Source organism: Thunnus maccoyii, chromosome 24 (assembly GCF_910596095.1).
Source record: "Thunnus maccoyii chromosome 24, fThuMac1.1, whole genome shotgun sequence".
Lineage (NCBI taxonomy): Eukaryota > Metazoa > Chordata > Actinopteri > Scombriformes > Scombridae > Thunnus > Thunnus maccoyii.
The window spans coordinates 9,043,197-9,062,201 of record NC_056556.1 but is presented as its reverse complement, the minus strand read 5'-3'; the positions used below and the strand labels follow the sequence as shown (position 1 = coordinate 9,062,201).

The 19,005-nt window shown below is 40.5% G+C and overlaps 1 protein-coding gene across 10 annotated transcripts in view; it reads right to left on the bottom strand.

Annotated features, from left to right (window-relative positions):
- The window catches only part of LOC121892291 (neural cell adhesion molecule 2-like), a 434,533-nt gene that overhangs the window by 271,847 nt on the left and 143,681 nt on the right, over positions 1-19,005 (bottom strand). For 9 of the 10 annotated variants that reach the window (XM_042405239.1, XM_042405247.1, XM_042405248.1 and 6 more), the window contains one exon: positions 12,229-12,520. The exons of the other annotated variant lie outside the window; for it this stretch is intronic. In XM_042405239.1, coding sequence (XP_042261173.1) covers positions 12,229-12,367 — 139 coding nt within the window. In that variant the 5' untranslated portion in view covers positions 12,368-12,520. The remainder of the gene's footprint in view (positions 1-12,228; positions 12,521-19,005) is intronic. 10 annotated transcript variants of the gene reach the window in all.

Here is a 19,005-nt window from a genome sequence, read left to right as displayed (position 1 = left end):
AGCAAACTAAAACATCAACAGTAAATATCAGTTTTTGGTGTCAGGCCCTCAGAATCAAAAAAAAAAAAAAAGAGAGAAAGTTCTTCTTTGTTGATTTGCTCTTCTTCATCGCTCAAGAATCATACTGGGAACAATTCATTATAGAAGATGCAACTTCTCCACTGAGAGTAGACTCAATAGACCAGAATTATGTCAAAAAAATCTCCCTTTTTACTGTCAGTATTGTTCCACATTTAGTATTGAATGCTTATCTCCGGAGGTTGTTGACAGGCATTCTGGGAAATCTAGGATATTATTCAACTAGAGGTAGACAAGGTGGGTTGATGTAAGATGTATGTAAGACTAAGAGCTCTGTGAGACTGTACATAGTCACAGCAGTACTTTGAGCTACATGCTAACATTAGCATACTAGCATACTCAGACTTCCGATGCTAAAATGCAGATGTTCACTGTAGCGGGTATCATATTTACCATGTTCAACATGTTAATTGTGTGTGTTAGCATGCTAATATTTCATTATCAGCACTAAAGACAAAGTGCAGCAGAGGCTAATGGGAATTAGCGTCATTAGTTTTGCAGGTATTTGGTCATAAACCAATGTGCTTGACAATTTTTCATTTTGATCTGATCATGGTGCTCGAGGAAAAGTCAGGGGATCACCAAAGTGATTACAGTTCATCCTGAGAGGAGTATGAATGTCTGAAAATGCTGAGATATTTCACTCAAAACTACAAATATCAACCTAATGGTGGTACTAGAGAAAAAAAGAGGAACATTATCCATTGTCTTGGAACCACAAATGTACAAAATTTCATCCCAAGCCATACAATAGTTAAGATATTTCAGTTTGGCCCACAGCAGTAGACCAATAAATAGAATGTAAATATGATAAATGAAGACTGCTTGTGGCAACACGTCATTATCTAATGTAAATACATGTATATATGTTGCATGTACTGATTTGAACCTTGTTGTGTAATCGGGCTTCCAGCTCTGGAATATATTTTCATCATGATGACACATCATCAAAATGGCTTCTGAAGACCCTGAAAAGATGTTATTTCCTAAAACCACTATTGTGCAATTTTTTTTTTTTAACTGAAACAAAAAAAAGATGATTGGGTTATTCTTTCTGAATATATATTTGTATACTATGTTACGCCATGAGCAAGTACTCGACGCCAATTTTTTTATTAAGCAGACTTTGTGAAAAAATATGAATCAGTGCTGTATGTTTTGTGTCCAGTGAGTTGAGTGATTAGTCATTGTGTTAATCCTCGCTCCGAGGCGCACTGTTGTGAGAGAGTTGGTTGCTGTGTCTAATCTCGGGCATTGCAAAGATAATCATAAGAGTAAAGCAGGCCTCGGGGGCACACCACTCTCCACGTCTGTCACTGTGGATTTCACGCTGTTGTCAAGTGAGTATTTGTGAGTTTTTATGAGAAAGAGACAAAAATTGCAGAAATGTTAAGATGTGCTTTAAATATAGAGGCCAATAAAGCAGGGATGCGAGATGAAATTAAAGTATTTTCCTGCATTCTGGAGTCTTTTATGTAACTTCTACCATTAAAATATTACATCACATGGCTCAAAGTTGCAACCAGATATGTATGATACACTTTTAAAGGACAAAAAGGAGAAAATAAGGTGCAGTAATTGAACCAAGATGAGCAAAGCTTTGTCCAGGAGTTTCAAGGAAGGAGGTTCATAGGTGGGGAGGGGGGGGGTCTGTGGGCCAGGTTTTACAATCACACAGGTTATTTGGGAACTCTTGGGGAAGTGGAGGGGGACCTCAGTGAACTCCTCATTTCTGTGGGGCTTTATGTAGCGTGACGGTTCCAAATGAAACTGCCTGATCATGTGGGAGCGCTCTATTAATTTGTAGCTCAGGCCGCCTCCTTGGGGAGAGAGCTGCCACAGCCGCTACTGCATCCCCCCCTTTTTTTTTTTGCAGCAGCTTCCAGCAAAGCTTCTTGTTGCTTATTGACTGAGGAACTCCACTGCAATGTTTCTCCAAAGTCCACGGCTCTGGCTTTCGCCTCAAGTGCCGAGACGATCTATCATTCCTTTGGTCACCTACTCTAGACACTTCACAGGATGGATGAAAAGCAGCGTGAAATAAAAGTAATCTTAGCTCTTGGAGCAATATACAGGCTTTAAGCTAGCTGGGATATACTCTGTTCCTTCAACATAGCATGCTCTGAGAAATCTAATCTGGTTCCGTTACAGTATGAAAGTCTTGTTGAGGTATGGCCACAAAAACAGGAATTTCAAGCTAACAAGATATTGGTGGTGGAGTTTTATAAGTAGCAACCTGCTGTGAAAGGATGCCAACACTCACTTCAAAATAAACAGCATATTCTGTATTGTGAATTAGTTTAACACACATTACATATACTACAGAACACCATTTTGAGTTATGACTTGTTTACGTCAAATCACGTTCACAATCTTTGTTTCCCAGGATGCTTGTGAGTCTCTGTCGGTTGCTCCGGTGCTCATTACAATCAGGCTCTATCAACAAGAGCCAGCTACAAAGGCATGTGTGAATGCACGAGATCACAAGGCTCTCTTAAGACTCAAGCCCCGAAGCATATACATTCACATGAAAGGATGGCCAACGCTGGCACTCCTCCCGCAAATCTTCCTCGTTTGCCTTTTCCCTGCTTCACTCGGTATCTTTTCCTACCTTTAAATATGCACAAACAACATGCATGTGGTCTAATTAGTGAAGTTTTCTGTAGGTTTGACGAATTTCTGAAGGAAATATAGATCTCTACGTTCAGCCCTACTGCACACATAAAACAGGAAAAGAAAAATAAGCTTTACAAGGTAGGATAGTAAAGTAAGTAACCTAAAAACATCCTCAGCCGAGTGCCTCATGTGGAACCCACTGTGAAGAAAAGTTATTTCACCTGGAGTGCCAGCACGTCAGTAAACATGCCATCTGATCTAAGTAAAGACAAGACAGGTTCTTTAATTACTGAAAAATCCTTTGTGTATTCCCATTGAGACACAGATCCTTGGGAACTCTCCGGATGGTGGGCGGGAAGGCAGCAATCCCAGAGTGCCCACATTGGGAGTAGGCCAACTAGGAATGATGGGAAGCTGTGCGGGTATAGAAAGTAATTAAAAACACGCCTACAGTTTGCCTCTTGCGCCTTATGAGTGCTTGCAAGACGATCATTATGACTTTGAGAGATAATAACACGCTTGACGGAACAACCCTGAAACAGCCATACTTGAAAAATACCACTGTTGTGCAGAAGAGAGTTGAGTAACTTCAAATTCATAGGTGTTAATAACTATATTGAGCAGCAGAACAACAAACATCATTAGCTTCCTGAGCAAATAGCATTAAGCATTAGGTGCTGCTTGAAAAGCTTCCCACGTACTGTAGGGGAGAACAGGATATCTTCCCCCTACAGACGCTGGTGATGAGACTATAGTGTGGGAGGACCACGGAACAGAGCGAGCACATGAAAAGAGGGAAGGGGAAGAAAAGTGGAAGAGAGGAAGTCAAACGAGAAGAGATAGAAACAAAAAATAAGCTGGCCCACATTGCATTAGGAGATTCCGTTTGAAGATTGTCTGGCATGGAGAGGCAATCAGGAGAGCAGGGACTGTTCGGCCTCACTGCGAGCTATTCTGCTGCACCGCGACCACATCTCAAGTGTCCCCCCCCCCACCTCCTCCTCCTCCTCCTCCTCCTCCCTCCTCCCTCCCCTCCCTCCACCCACCCACCCCCTGTCTTTCTCTCTCATCTATCGCTCACTCTCTCTCATCTATTTCTCATCAAGCACTGCCTCCCATAAACAAGGATATTGGCCACCAGGCAAGAAATCTGAGAAGACTGATCCCTTTTCAAGATGGTCTTTGCATCATTTCCTAGCAGAACCAAATCCCGCAAGGACACTGGACGACTCATCTTGATGCACTGTTCAGTGCTGGGAAGTACCAGTGGGGGATACGTCCTCAACCATGCAGATTCTATCCCAGCCACTGTTAAGAAACCATTAGGTATTGTGAGGTGTGATTGGCAGCTGGGCTGATCTCCTTGGGTGGGTCAGCAACGGGACCACAAGCTATTCACTCGAGAGTCCATCAATCACAATTTGGCTTAATTAACCAGCAGGAATGACAAGCCAAGGCCCCACTGTCTGAATGGATGGATGAATGGATACAAGGAAATATGATACAATACAATACAGTACAATACAATACAGCAGAGGATAATTTAATACTGTAGGCCCAAAGGAAAACTAAGTCTGCAAGGCCAGCACAGAAGAGACTACACAATAGTAGATGCCAGCCACAGAGAGAATAGTTCACAACATTAGGTTAAATACTACAGGCTGGTTTTCAGGTTCATTACAGATCGTTGTTATCTTATTATAAAAGCTAAGCTCTAAAACATGGTTCACATAGGGCGTCCTGGAGGTCTCAGGGCCAGAGACCTTTGTTATCTCCCCTCTCTCTCTCTCCCTTTATGTCCTACCAAATGAAGGCAAACATGCCTGAAAGACAACAAAAACATGGATCTCATAATCCTCTCAGACTTGAGAAAATTCTACAACTTCTTGAGCTTATGAAACTTTCTAAAACCCTAAATCTACAAGACAACATGGATAAAATAACCAAAATCCCTCCAAAAATCAGACATTTGAACACCTACATCTCCATGACAACTGTGCAAACTCAATTTGTGACAATAAAGTTTTAGTACCACGAGCAAAATTTGGGTTTTTCAAGACCTTATTTTGAGAAATACAAGCATATTTTCCCACCAAACACTTAAAAACAAATACAGAGTTTTAAACACAAGCAGCTGTAGAAGAGATTTGCCTAAATAAAATTGTCTAAACTAAAATATTGATTTAAATCAGTTACTATATGATCAAAGTAAACACAATTAAGAATTTGACCAGCCTTTGTTAATTTCAGTCAGTACAAAAAAACGTATTGAGGTTTAATGTTCTTTTAAAAAGCTGCTTTTTTTTGGCATAGACAATTTCCACACAAGTTTACAAGCACACACAGAAATTTCAAGATTGCTTGCAGTAATAAAGGCCACTCTCTGGCTTGTCTCATCACATTGATAGGTGTGTCCAGAAGCCTGCACCACTCTCTCATTAGTGTCTGCTAGCCAGCACAGCTACAATTAGCATTAGTCCTTTTCTTAATCACTGTGATGGACCGTGTAGACATTCGGTAGCCTCTGTGGGCTAACTCTAACTAATGCCCAATCGACGCAAGGCCCGCATCCACCAGGAAGAAGTAGAAAAATATTGTTGTTGTCTGTCGATAGAAGGCTCCTCTTCATTATGCTTCTATCTGTGTCTCAGCGTTCACACATTCAGCTGTCTGTTAATCTGTCATCCAGGCACCACTTCCTGTCACCCGTCTATGTCCATCTTGCTGCCTTCTGTGTCCAAATTTCTTGTGTCTGTGTGCTGGTACTTTTCACTATGTCACCCACTACAGTGATGTTATTTCAAGATGGGAACGCATCAGTTCACTTCTGTGAATAACTGCTTTTAGTGATGACTCATAGAAGTGTTATTTCTTTGTGTGCATCTGCTGTGCAACATCTCATCGATGGCTGCATCAATTCACCACCCTGATGTATTTGCCCAATTTCTGAGACGTTCTTGTCTGTATTTATTTTTCTTCTTAAAAGAGCCGTACCCACTTTTTCTTATTTGAAAGTTTTAGCTCCATTATATATTTCAAAGGCGTACGAATTTTTGCAATTCCAGGCAAATGTATTTCCAAATGGAAACTATTAAAATTCTCCAACACAATATGCTTCTGAAAATGTTTCACAATACTGAAAGGTCTTCAAGATTTGTCGTGAATGGACTAAAACATGCAAAAACACTTAACACTTACATAAAAGTTTATGTCTGCAAGAGGAACGTGATACACTAACTTTGTGTTGTAATTAACACCCCGGATTTATCATGCTAATTAACACCACACAGATGGGCTCGGAAAAAGGTGTTTCCAAAAAGCAAGTCTGGAGACTGACAATTTAAAAAATTGAAAAATGTCAAAAACTCAAACAACTTGTTATGTTAGGTCATGTGAGGTTTACTTTATTGCCTTATTTTTTTGTTTAATCTGTATATTTATTTATGCTTTTGGAGTGGATATGCTCTATGCTCATGCCTCTAAACTGCAGTTATAGTTGAGATAATATTTAAGACAACTTATATTGGGGTCTAGGGGTTAAGATGCAGATTTGAATCTGACCTGGTATCATTCTTGTATTTCTCTCTATCATTATCTAATAAAGGCACAAAATGTCCAAAAATTATACAGAAAAAAGAACAATTTGAATTTTTATAAGATCTTGGTGTCCTCGTTTACTGTTACAGCACTTCACCTGAGCAACCTGAGGATTAATTACTATCTTGCGAAGGAGATAAGCATGAATATATTGTACCAAAACATGTCAAAAAAACTGGATTTCACACTATTAATGAGTGCAATATGTCTGTGATACAGTAAAGGTAATAATATGGATACTGATATGTATACTGCTTGCCTTTTGACAGTTAATCTTAATTTAACGAGGGTAGTAGAGATACTTATAACTGCTGATACCTGCTGCTTTTACCTAAGAGTGAATAAATTTAAATAAGTAAACACATCAGATTATTATGTCAGGTAAATAAATGACAATCTCCAAGAGTTCTTAGAGCTCTTGCAGCAGCTAAAACAACCTTATCAACCAAAAGATTAACATAAAAGCACACGTGAAGACGTTGTTCAGTACATTGCAGCTTCATTTTGTTTCGCCTACATCTATCATGGATGTTTTTCCAGCAGACTTGCACATTAACGTTGTCAGTGTTAACGGTACTGTGAGAGTACGGCATAACAGTCGATGTCATATCTGTGTGAACGCAAGTCTACACACATCACAGTTAATTTAACACATCTGATAACGCCTTTGACACACACATCCATACCAACTCTCAAGATTGTTGATGGTGACAAAAGTCATATAATTAACTATGACAACCTAAAAAAAAAAAAAAAAAATTCCAGCAGCTGGCTGAAAGATGGCAGAAGAAAGTGACATCACCATAAAAAGTCCAAACAGAACCCAATGGATGACGTCACCAACACAAAGTCAGTGTTTTCCTGAAGTCTATAAATCAGACTAACTGAGGAGTAGGCGGACAGCATAAGCAGACTATCTACTGGTGTTTCATTTTGTTTATGTAAGTGTTATGTCACAAAAACTTCTTTCTGCAACTTATACTTCAGATATGATTTACGTCAGGCCTCTCTGAAGCAAACCCCAAGGCTTCGGTATAGTTATTAATACGGCCTAAGTGGGTCACTCAAAACGCACAGCCCAAACTAGAGTGGTTCTGAAGCTCTTCTGCCATTTCTCTGATCCCTCTGTTCTTCATTTAATCGTGCCTGCCGGTGCCCAAAACCAGAAGTAAGCCCCAGACCAACAGTGCTGCGTCCCATGAGGGGATGTGATTTGAAGAAGCAGACTATGAAGTGTGTGACTATGTGTGTGTGCGTACGAGCCATGCAGAACTAAAGTGAGCAACAGGAGAGGGAGAGGAGGACCGTGCGACCACTTTTTCTCCATCCATCTGTCAGTCAGCCAGTGTTCCCACTGATTCTGTTGTCACCCTGGCATCCTGGCTCTGCCTATTAGCCTGCTAGTTAGACTGGCATTTAGACTGGCAGGACACACACAAGCAGGAGCCAAAGGGTCTCCTGCTTGGCCAGCACCAAACTGATGTAAAACAGTAGACAAACCCACAGGAGCGCCACCGCGACATGCAGCAGCTGCCTCCTCCAATCACGTCAGTCTGGCCTAATTTGATTCCATCTCGACAGGATTCAATTACATTTTATTAATTTTGGCACAGTGCGACTCCATAGAGTTTGATTCGATCTCTGGCAATGCAATTTAACTAGATGCAATCAGATTCACTTGAATTGAATGAATTTTTAAACATGATCTCTTCCTCCCTTCTCCTTCTGTATGTATCGTCTCCTTGCTCACTTTCTGGGGTTCAGAATATAGAATATAAACAAGCGATGCCTTCCTAAAAGAGAACCCCGACTGCTTGGTGTATCTACATTTTCTTGGCTTCTGGTTGGGAGAGACTCCCTGAGGAGAACATTAGTCAGTTCCATGATAATAATGGGTAATTTGAGTGAAAATAGACTGACGTTGGCAGAGGGCATTATTGAGCATGCTGCTGTTTTTTTGCTCCGTGCATCGCAAATAACCAAAGCTTTTTCAAAATATGCCAAGTGTTCACCTACTGGAGCTTGCAGCTGGAATGTCATCTCTCGTCTCAGCGCCTCAAGTTACTTAAAAGCCAAGAAATGTATGATTACAAGACAATATGTCTTCAAATAAGTATGAATATATTTGCTACATAGGTCTCTTAATCCCTGATACTAATCCTGTTAACTGAGCTGTGAGCTAATGACTGCACAGCTTGCACACAGCACCTTCCAGACATCCCTTGAGCAAGGCAGTTCATTAATATCAAGGCGCTGCACTACGGCTGACCTCTAAACTTCCCGACGATGAAGTTATTTATAGATGATCCACAGGTTTATTTATGAAGAACAAAAGGTTCTGCAACTTCATGAGCTGTAGGGAAGTGCTGAAACAAGGCGTTTGAGCAAAGTTTTAGTCACACAGCGTACTCGTTAATAATATAATAGATCTACAGCCTTTGAGTTTGGAAATAAACAGGAAATACGGGATCATATGCAGGTAGGAGTTGGAAAACTACGGCGACATCTTATCTCAAAGCGGCTGCTCATTTCCTTTCCGGTCTTATTTCTGCCATCTCATTCTCAGCAAGCCGACAACACCCTTGCAGCACAGATGCTTGGCGGTGCTGTCCTGGTGGATCCAGGTGTTTAGAATGTAACACTCTCCTCTCGTCTTATACGCGGTATACAAATTTGATGCTAAAGCCTGAACTCGACAGGCTGAGTGCTAAAGGGCACACATGAGAAATCAAAAGCTTGCAGGCAAATAAATAGCATATCCATAACACTGAGATTGCCCTTTGTACAATTCAGAGGCCTGCTGACTCTAGTCGTTCCTTAAATTGATTTCTCATATGCGACTGCCTCGAGGGGGCGATTCCATTTTCATATATACACTGGCTCTCTATATGTGTGCTCTCCTTCCTAGTCTATTAATCAAATAATGCAATCAATTTCACCTTCGCAGGACCAAGACACAGGGACATTTCTTTTGTGAACAGCTTTGCATGTCTTTAATGGGAGTCTGTGACTGGTGTCGTATGATGTGATGGGTGCAGCATTGTTCCATTATCAAGTTATCAGCTCAGACAGAAATATATTGTAGCAGAAACTTTGAGGTATAGATTTTGCTGAAAAAAAAAAAAAAGAAATCTGTGCTACCCTTATTAATATCTACCTGGTGATCCATATGTGTAGTTTGAGGCAGTGCATGTGTGGTGTGTGCGTTCATGTAAGCATGTACATAAACCAGAACTACAAGATGTAAGCAAACCTCAAACACTTAAGCCCAGGCTCAGGGCGCTATGAGAGACACTTAAGCGCAGGGGCATAAATCTTTTAAACCCTGAGCCACTGACATTTCCCCCCAGAGATACAGCGAAATATCTTAATTACGCCACTTAACATCACATTGGCGCATCCCGGGTGAGCCCAAGCAAGCATATAATTCATTGTACTAAGCATCGGTAAAAGCCAAATACATAAACCTTCAAGGATGCATACTCAAGCGCAGGGTAAGACGGTGAGCTGGGGACTTCAAAAGCAAATGTTTTCCTTCAGGAGCCAGAGGGGGGAGAACTGAGGACATCTGTGGAGTTAGTGTGGTAGGAGCTGGGGGCACCTCAATGACTTCTGTCAGAAACATCAAGCTGGCATCATGAATCTGAGAAAAACACTCTGGTTCTGTGCATTTAACTGATGTTTTTGTTTCTGCTCTGAATACCAATCTTTGCCCTTCACCTTAGAACAACCCTCACTATTCACATTACAGCAGGTTTGTCTAAAAGGTCAATTTGCGTGGACTCTGCCATCATGAAAAGCATGATAAGAATGGAAATCGGTTGGTAGTGTGATGTAATACTACTGCAACAAAGGGGAAGTAACAAAGCAATGAATATTCCAGTTAGGGCTTCAGAAGAGTCGCCTATGTATCTTTGTTTTAACTCAAGGGGATCGCATATATTAAATAAATGAAAATAATCCTCCTCTTCTTCCTCTCCATCATCACAGCCACTTCTAACAGCCTATTGATTGAATGGCTGTAAATATGAACCGCCAATAAACCCCTGTCCTTTTAAAATATTGATGATAATCAAACCCTGTGCCTCTATGGCTTCAGGCGACTTACTAAGGTATGCTACAAATCTTTATAATGGGGGGTTTGCTACTGTTTTTATGTCACAGATCACCAAAACAAACACACATTAAACCATATGGACTCCCACAATTCTCCACCTGGCAAGGCTGGTTTATAATTTGAATCTTATGCAACTTTCCTTAGTACAAGTGTTAAAATTATACATCAGCAGTGTCAGAGGGATGTGTTATTAAAATTCATAGTCTGTTTTACACCTCCATACTGAAGTAGCTATAGTAAAAATTTATCTATGCTCCTCCATTTTTGCTTTGGGGATCCTTTGGAACCTCTTCAAGGACGCCTAGTGGCGCCCGAGCCCCACCTTGAGACCCACTGCCCTGAAGGACTTCAGCAAGGCAAGTATCTTTAGCCTGAATGAGATACAACATGCTTTAACGAGCAGTGGCTTATGGCTTCACTCTTGGCACCACTTTGCAGCGCTCTACCCCCACCTGCCGTTGTGCGCCAGGAAGCCAGTGTGCTCACACTGCAAAAAATGTCCATCTAACAGCTCCTTATATTTTGGGTTTTTAAACCTTTTAGTTTCTTTTAACAAGTGGAAAATTCACGCTGAAGGGGATAAGATAACCCGTTTTACCCTCGATGCAAATTAACTTGTTGCAAGATTTATTTGGGGGGGAAAACAGAAGCCTGCTTTCTTTAAATGCATTGCATGTATACAGCAAGAGATGGAGGAAATAAAGCTCATCCTGCAAAAAAAATATCTTTTTTTCGCCTCAAGAAGTGGATTAAGAGTGAATTTGAAGCTAGAAAATGAAAGGAGTTGGGTATTTTCGCAGTGCACGCAGGGCGTCTGCCCGCGGTGGCACAGCGACGCGCCTCGCTGACCAGGACACAGTTAAGACACATACACAGAGAAAAAAAAGCCAAAGGCGACTCTGTAATCGCTTTCAATCGGCTCCCTTTTTAGCAGCAGTAACTCAGGTAACATCTTTATTTCCCTCCACGCGTGCAACCAGCGCGCGGGCGCACAGGGACAACCATCACCCCCCTCCGGATCAGGTGCGCCACGCACATGAAACCCCAATTAACGGTGAAGTGTCATCTCCTCCTGCCACGAATGCAGCTCATATTCTGCAAAACTTTCCGAAGCATTTTGAGACAGTGTGACCGCGTCACGGGCCCGATGGTTGTCACGCACAGCCCGGGCACGAGATGCAGACACAGATGGAAGATGGACCAAATCTCCCAATCCCACAGTATTTTTTTTCTTTCTGTTGTACGCAGCAGGACAGCGTGGACAGAAGAGTGGGTGAAAAGACGAAAGGCGTTGGTCCAAATAAATATGATTCAGAAGATGGAACTGAAATTAATGTCTGCGTGCATGATGTCACTTTAAGTTGGAAGACATCCACGGTTTTTACGATTAAACCAAGTAGGACGGAGCTCTTTGCAAATATGATCCATACACCAAAACAACGCATCATATAGATAAAAAAAAACTAAAACTAAACGAGTGTCTAATGATGAAGATAACAGTTTTTGTCCGGGGACTAGAGAGTGTGTATCTAAACAGCTCACCCACCCTAAAAAAAGGACCCCATCATAATCCCCCTTTTCAGTAAGAAAGCATTCTGGCCCCTGCAAGACGTGCCTCAACTACAAAATAACGTCCAGTTAAACAATCCACCCCTCTCTCTCCCTCTCTCACTCCCCCTCTTACTCTATCTCTCTCTCCCCCTGTCTCTCTCCCCCAGCAGCTCTTTCTGCCTGCTGCAGATCACGATGGCAAATACACTCAACTTGTCCACAAAGTCATCAAGCTCGAGGATTTCACCCCCTCACGCACGCATCCCTACCTTGGCTGCCGCAGACGAGCACCCCGAGGAGATGGACGAGTTTGAGCATCATTTTCGGGCAGGTTTCGCGCTGCCGGACGCTGCTTTCAGCTGCTGTAAAAAAACGACAAGGGTGACACACACGCTCGGCTCCGTTCATCCGCCGTCTTGGGCTCCGCTGGCGACTGATCTGCCTCAGCTCCTTCCTTCCCTTCCTTCCTATACGCGCGCTCCCGCTCCCGCTCGTTCACCGGGCATGCTCTGCGCTGAGGACCCCCCCAGCATCACTTCTCTCCAACATCACTGCTGGAAGCTGTTTGGTGGAAAGCAAGACAAGGATCAAAGTCAAGTCAAACATGTTTATGATTTGGGTGCCAGATATTTTGTGAAAGAAGAAGTTGAGGAAAAAAAATATCTTTGGTCCTTGCATCTAAGTTGGCTTTGAGCAGGGGTGCAGCTAAGAATCCTGGGGACCCTTTCCAGCTGTGGGCCCCTGGATCCACCACCTACTTACTGTATGATCCCACTAAGGAACATGGTTGCTATTTATCTCAGAAAATAAGGCACACACAAGAAAAATGTCTCACTTGAATGACATTATCTCATTCCCTATAAATCTTATCAAATAATCTGTGTATTTAACTTGTCAACACAACCTCAAAATTAGTAACCATTCAAAAATATGACGTGTTTCTGACATATAACATTAAAATATCTGACCTTTAGGAGCACAGCCATTCAGCCACAAGTGTAATAGTGTAACAAGAATCATTTCTTGAGTCAGGTTTATGTTAAAAGTTTCAAGTTTTGACCTTTAATTATTGCAACCTCGTTAGCCCAATCACTAAGCACATGGTGCCGAAGATTACTTGTCCCTCAACTGTCCCTTTGGAGCAATTTGTCATGTTTGAGTTCAACATAACCTTTTATTTTATTGCCTCCATTAGGTCAGAACACTGTGCTGAAATGTGTTGTCCAATAAAGTTCTGTTAAAAGTGATTAAATGATGTAGCAGTTATGGCCTTTTAAAATTTTTGACCTCTAGTGTATATTTTTCAAGTGTAAAATAAAGAAAATTAAATGCTGCTTGGACTAAAGATGACTAATCCATATAATATGTAAACAATGGATCAAATGAATATGTGTAATGTGGGAGTTGTGGATCATGCTGAAACTCTACAGAGCCTTTTAGTGTCTTTCAGCTCATTGTTTTGGTTTCACAGGCCAGCAGTTCCTGTCTTTAGCAATGGCAGGCAGCTGTTTTCACCAAACAAAACCCGTCCAGCACCAAACAGTTGACGGGCAAAGTTTGCGACCAGCTGGTGAACTCAGTGGAGTATTTAGCAGCTTAAGAGCCAGACCAAAGACCAAAACAGAGCTAAAAGAAGTGTAAATACTGGACTAACATTCATCAAGTGGACAGAAAACACGACGCAAAATGAATGTTGTGCATTTCCTGGATGTGTAAATAGGAAAATTTTAGCTAACATGTTCACCATATCAACCTTATAAAGTGATAGTAATATGTCATGTCCCAGCACGGAACCATCTTGCTGTAAGGTTTTTCTTTGTTGGTCAAATAGTAAATAGGAAAGGAGGAAATAATTCATTTGTACTCGTCAGAATTATCACACAATACTGACATCTAATTCCATCAACAAAAATCAATCAATCAACACAACATAACTCAAACAAATTACAGAATTCTTGGCATAATGCTTATTTTGGATTTTGTGGAGGCAGTAATTATTACCTCTCATGGCGTCCAAGAAACAGATCCCGGCTTTGCAAGCATCCCTTTTGGGAGCAAATGAAGTGATCAATTAAAACTAGACAAAACTCAGATCCACTTAAGGAAACAGAAATCATACTGGATTTTAAAACCACAGTTGTGGCTTTTACATTTGCCAAGATAAGGAAGCCAAACCAAGTCCACTTCAGCACCATGTAATCCTCTTTTTGAGCAAAAAAGAAATCATGATCATACCTCCAAATTTTGTCAAAATCATTAACAGATGTCTGTGGTTACATCGTAATAGATTGATGGATGGATTGGTCAGTGCTGCTGCTACGTACACATGCATCATTTGCTGTGTGTAGGGCACCAAGTGCTGGAGGGAGCACCAAACAGCACCTCAGTAAAGTTGGAAATATATTCACAGATTCAAACTTCCTGGATCGATAACTCATAAGTGAAATGTTGTTAAAACACGACACCTCTTCCTTACCGTAGTAAGGTAGACAACGAGCTACAACCTAACTTTCACCAAAACGAGCCGTCCTCCGAGCTGGACTAATAACATTTGTCTCTATGTAACCAGGCTGTGAGATGAGTGCACAGGGATTGTCTATAAAGTGCAACACCGAAAAGAGATACTACAAAAATATTCAATAACTTCACTCTTTTACAGTGTGGTGTCCCCAAAAATCACTTCACACATTAATGGTCTCCTGTTGCTTATACTACATTAAGTTTGGAAAAACTTATAGAGTGTAGACTCCCCAAAAATCAACTGTTATAAAATCACATTGATGAGGAAAATACATTTCTTTGGTTTATTGAAGACATGTGTTTTTTGCCTGTTCTATAGTTGTGTAGTGTAATATATAGGCTACTGTCTTTGCACCACAGCGCAATTATGTTTAAGGCACCCAAATGGCCAGCAGCAGCCCTGGGATTGGTGTACACAACCTCAATCCAAAGTCCCCTCTCCGGGTTTCATTTCGGGATAGCAAATACTCATTTTTCGGCCCATGACTTGACCCACATTGCTGTGCTCCTAACGGGCATGTGTCAGAAGGGCTCCTGAGCTGTAATTCCCCAAAGTTGCCTGACAGACTAATGCTACAAAGGTAAATGCGGCAGTTAAGGAAAAGTCCCAACCTGCCTAACAGCCATCTAGAGGTGAGTTTTTGGCTCTCAGGCTTTCGTTACGGTCAAACTTTCCAAGTGGAATCTGTCAATTTGTGAAAATGGAGGGCAACAATCATTTCCTAATGAGACCTGGATGATTTGTTTTTGTTTTATCTTGTTATGGTCTACCCAACAATGCTGCAGTTGTTTAATTGATGCAATGACTAATTCATTGTCCCTGTTAAATTCAGACCGTGCCTTTTTGTTTTAATACAACAGCATCATCACACCATTTTACTGCATTAAGAGCCACTTGATATTCTTCTAGATTTCCCTTGCTGAAAGGTGTGATCATTAAAAGAAGAAATTAATTGCAAGTTGAAGTTTTCTTCTTCAGAACAAGTACGAGTGTGAATTCCACATCAGCTCCTTCCGCAAACAATTTGCTCCCTCATGGCTGGAGGGCAAATTTATGGTTTTAATTGTTTTAACAGTGTGGCTTCATGAGTCATTGAAATAGCAAAGTTCACTTTTTTTTTTCTGTCCGCTAATGTAAAATGTCTACCTGCCCTTTAAGAGGGTGATGGAGGTGCAAAAAGACTGTGTAATGCAGAATAAGCTCACCCCCATATGAAATTCTCTTGACATTCAGTATTCTGCATTTATAAAACAAGACCGTTTAAAGAGAAGAGTCCCTTCACTCGCAACAAGGAGGTCCCAAGTGCAAATCTTGGGCCTGGTTTGTTGTGCATCAGACGAACTGAACACTCAAAAATGCAACAAACAGGCCAATGAGTATGAATGTGAGTGTGTGGCTCTGTGTTTATGGATACAGATAATGTATCAGCTTGAGGGTCAGGGCTTGTAAAAGAAAACTTTATCCAACAAGTTACATTGCATCATTGATGCCGTCATGGTGGTTGCCAGACGACATTAATGATGGTTCTTCAAGAGATGTCCGATATTCACGCTTTCAGAATAGTAAGTGTACTGTACACACACACATATATATATATAAACTATAATTTGCACCAATACTTTGCTTTAAAAAGGCACATTTTCCACTTGCTTTAAATGAATAATAGCATAATAACTGCTGTCAGGGTATGTCCAACTGTGTATAAAAGGCACAGTCCATTTCACAGTAAACATGTCACTGGTAAGGGTCCACCACTTCACTCTTGCACAGTATTGCATAATACAGCTTCCTTTGTGCTGGGGAAAAAAGACTTAGTGTTTTGCACCAAGTGGAAGAACTTGTGGCCTTTCTTGAAGTCAAGACTGTCAGTGATCGCTCCGTCATCACCGCTGTCACCCAGGCGAGCCAGTTGCCCTGGCAACCAAGTTAAATGGGTGTATTGAAGAGTGGACTCGCATGCACAGATAATGCATTGTTAAGGTTTTGTAAGGCTTACAAGTTAACAAGTCACCCCCTCCTCTCCCCAACCCCCCTTGCAATTATAACGCCTCCGTCGAGTCAAGTGCTGTAAATTTTCATAATGTGAAAAACACTGTGGCGAAATGTATTGTTTGATGTCAACACGGTCTGATCCACAGTCTGTCCCTTTTTATTGCGAGAGGGACAAATAGCTTTCATCACTTTTTCTTAAAACAAATATGTTTTTCCAACAGTGTAGTATGTCTACGCTCACTGTGGCCCCTGCAAATAACAAAACCAGTACCACAAATTTTAAGTTTGAGTCCATTGATGTTTTCCTTTGCAAGATACAGAGATGGAAAGTAACTCAGTACATTACTCAAGTACTATTAGTATTACTTCAGTACAATTCTGAGGAATTTAAATATGACTATAGCATTTTCATTTTATGTCACTTTATACTTACATTTCAGAGGGAAATATTGTACTTTGACAGCTGTAGTTACATTTGCATATTTGATTTTACATATAAATCATGCACTCACTGAGGACATCATTAGGAACACCTGTGCAATCTCATGCAATCCAATCTAACAGCTCTGCCAGAAATTCTACTTATACATTTTCAGTTTTTGTTGACATTGTCAGAAAGGTGATAATTCTACTTAATGTTTATTATAGAGGTTGTAGTGGGGGGTGGTGTGGAGTGCATTATATCCTAACCTTTTGGCATACTCATGTATGTTAATGAAGTGGACAAAATATTAGGAAGACTATGCTATATAATGCACTCTAGCACACCTCCACCACCCACTACAGCCTCAATAATACACATAAAGTAGAATTATATATTATTATACTGATGAGCACTTTGTATTTCAAGAAATAAAAGGCTGTATCTACAACAATGGAGTATTATTTTTTTTTTAGATATGCTGAGAATCAGAAGACATTTTAATAATTGTGGCCCAGTTTTACACACATGTAAGCCAAATGCAATACTCCAAGGATGTATTCACACTGCTATTCCTATATGTAATCACAAAAAAAAAATCACACAAGGGATTTGTGCAAGTGAATCTGTGGCTGAAATGACAGTGTTTAATCAGTTTTTTTTTATTGTCAGACCTGTGTTAGGAGACTTTAAAAATACATACAAAGAAGATTGTGACAGGTTTTTCCCTCAATATAATTGTGTTCTAAGGTGAGAAAACAGCATTTACATACAAGTCTCAAAAATCTCATATCATGCCTTTCCTTCTGGGATTTGACACATATGTAGAGTATTGACCTGCAATAAGGCAGAGGTATGGCCTTATTCATTCTGTCTGTCAAAATATATTAACATTTTTTTCATCTCCACAGCTCTCCCCAAAGAAAAACACATTTTTATATATTCTTCTTAAAGTGAGAAGTGAGCAGGTGGATGTTGTAGCGGTGTTACCAAGTTTAAATCAGTCAAAAGTTTGAGTCGATATCAAACCCCACAAAGGATGCATGCATCCACAATACATATGGCCCCTGGTTATTTTTAATAACACAAACAAATTTATAATTAATTGCAAGACAGTGGAATAAAACACTCAATTCAAATAAACTCAACAACACTATCAGTTCAGTTTTTGAAGGTTATATCAGAGCAAAAAGGAAAGAAAAAAAAAGTTCTTTATAGTTCAGTCCAGTTCAATTTTATTCAGTTCAGTTTATAAAGCAACAACAACAGGACAAAAATTGAAACAAGGAAGTGTAGACTTTATTCACATGGTGGCCATTTTCCTCTGATGTCAGGATGGGAAGCTTGAACACTGTCAAGTAAAGCCTGTGCGAGAATGTCAAGATGGTCAAAAAACTTGACTTGTTTGCCATCACTTTCCTTCGATCAAACTGATAAATGGACAGATGAATTTGCCAGGATACAACAACTGGATTAAAGCTTTCATCCACGATGTTGAAGGTAAGACCCGGCGCCTGCACTGGAGACACTGTAATGTTAGTGTAATAACAGTGTTTGATGTCAATGTTAGCAATACTAAAATTGTCAGATGACAAATCAATCCATTGGCTTGTGCAAATGTTAAAAAGTAAGTAATGTTATATGGTTTCATGATCAACCTTTTTTATTTATTTTTTATTTGAACCTACTCCTAACCCTCCTCACCCGTATTTATGGTTTAAGAGCTTAAGACCTTGTTACATCATATGATTTTATACTCAGCCATTTCATTGTGCTGTCTACTGTCTACTCACACTGGGTCCAACACATGAATCACTGAGGTGACTGTGAAGCAACACTTAGTCTGTTGGCTTTTTTATCTCAATATATAAAATGTGATGGTAAATAGTTGAAAGTTCTAAAACATTTTCCCTTTAGCATTTAGAAATTTTTAGACACACAACTCAGAAAACTGTTCCATTGCTGCATCACAAGATGGGTCAAGTTTATTCGTACAGCACCTTTCAACAACAAGGCCATTCAAAATGCTTTACATAAGACATCAAAAGGCACAAGAGAGATCACTGTTGGCTGGCTATGTACCCTGTAAGATCCCTTACATGCTATTCTAGA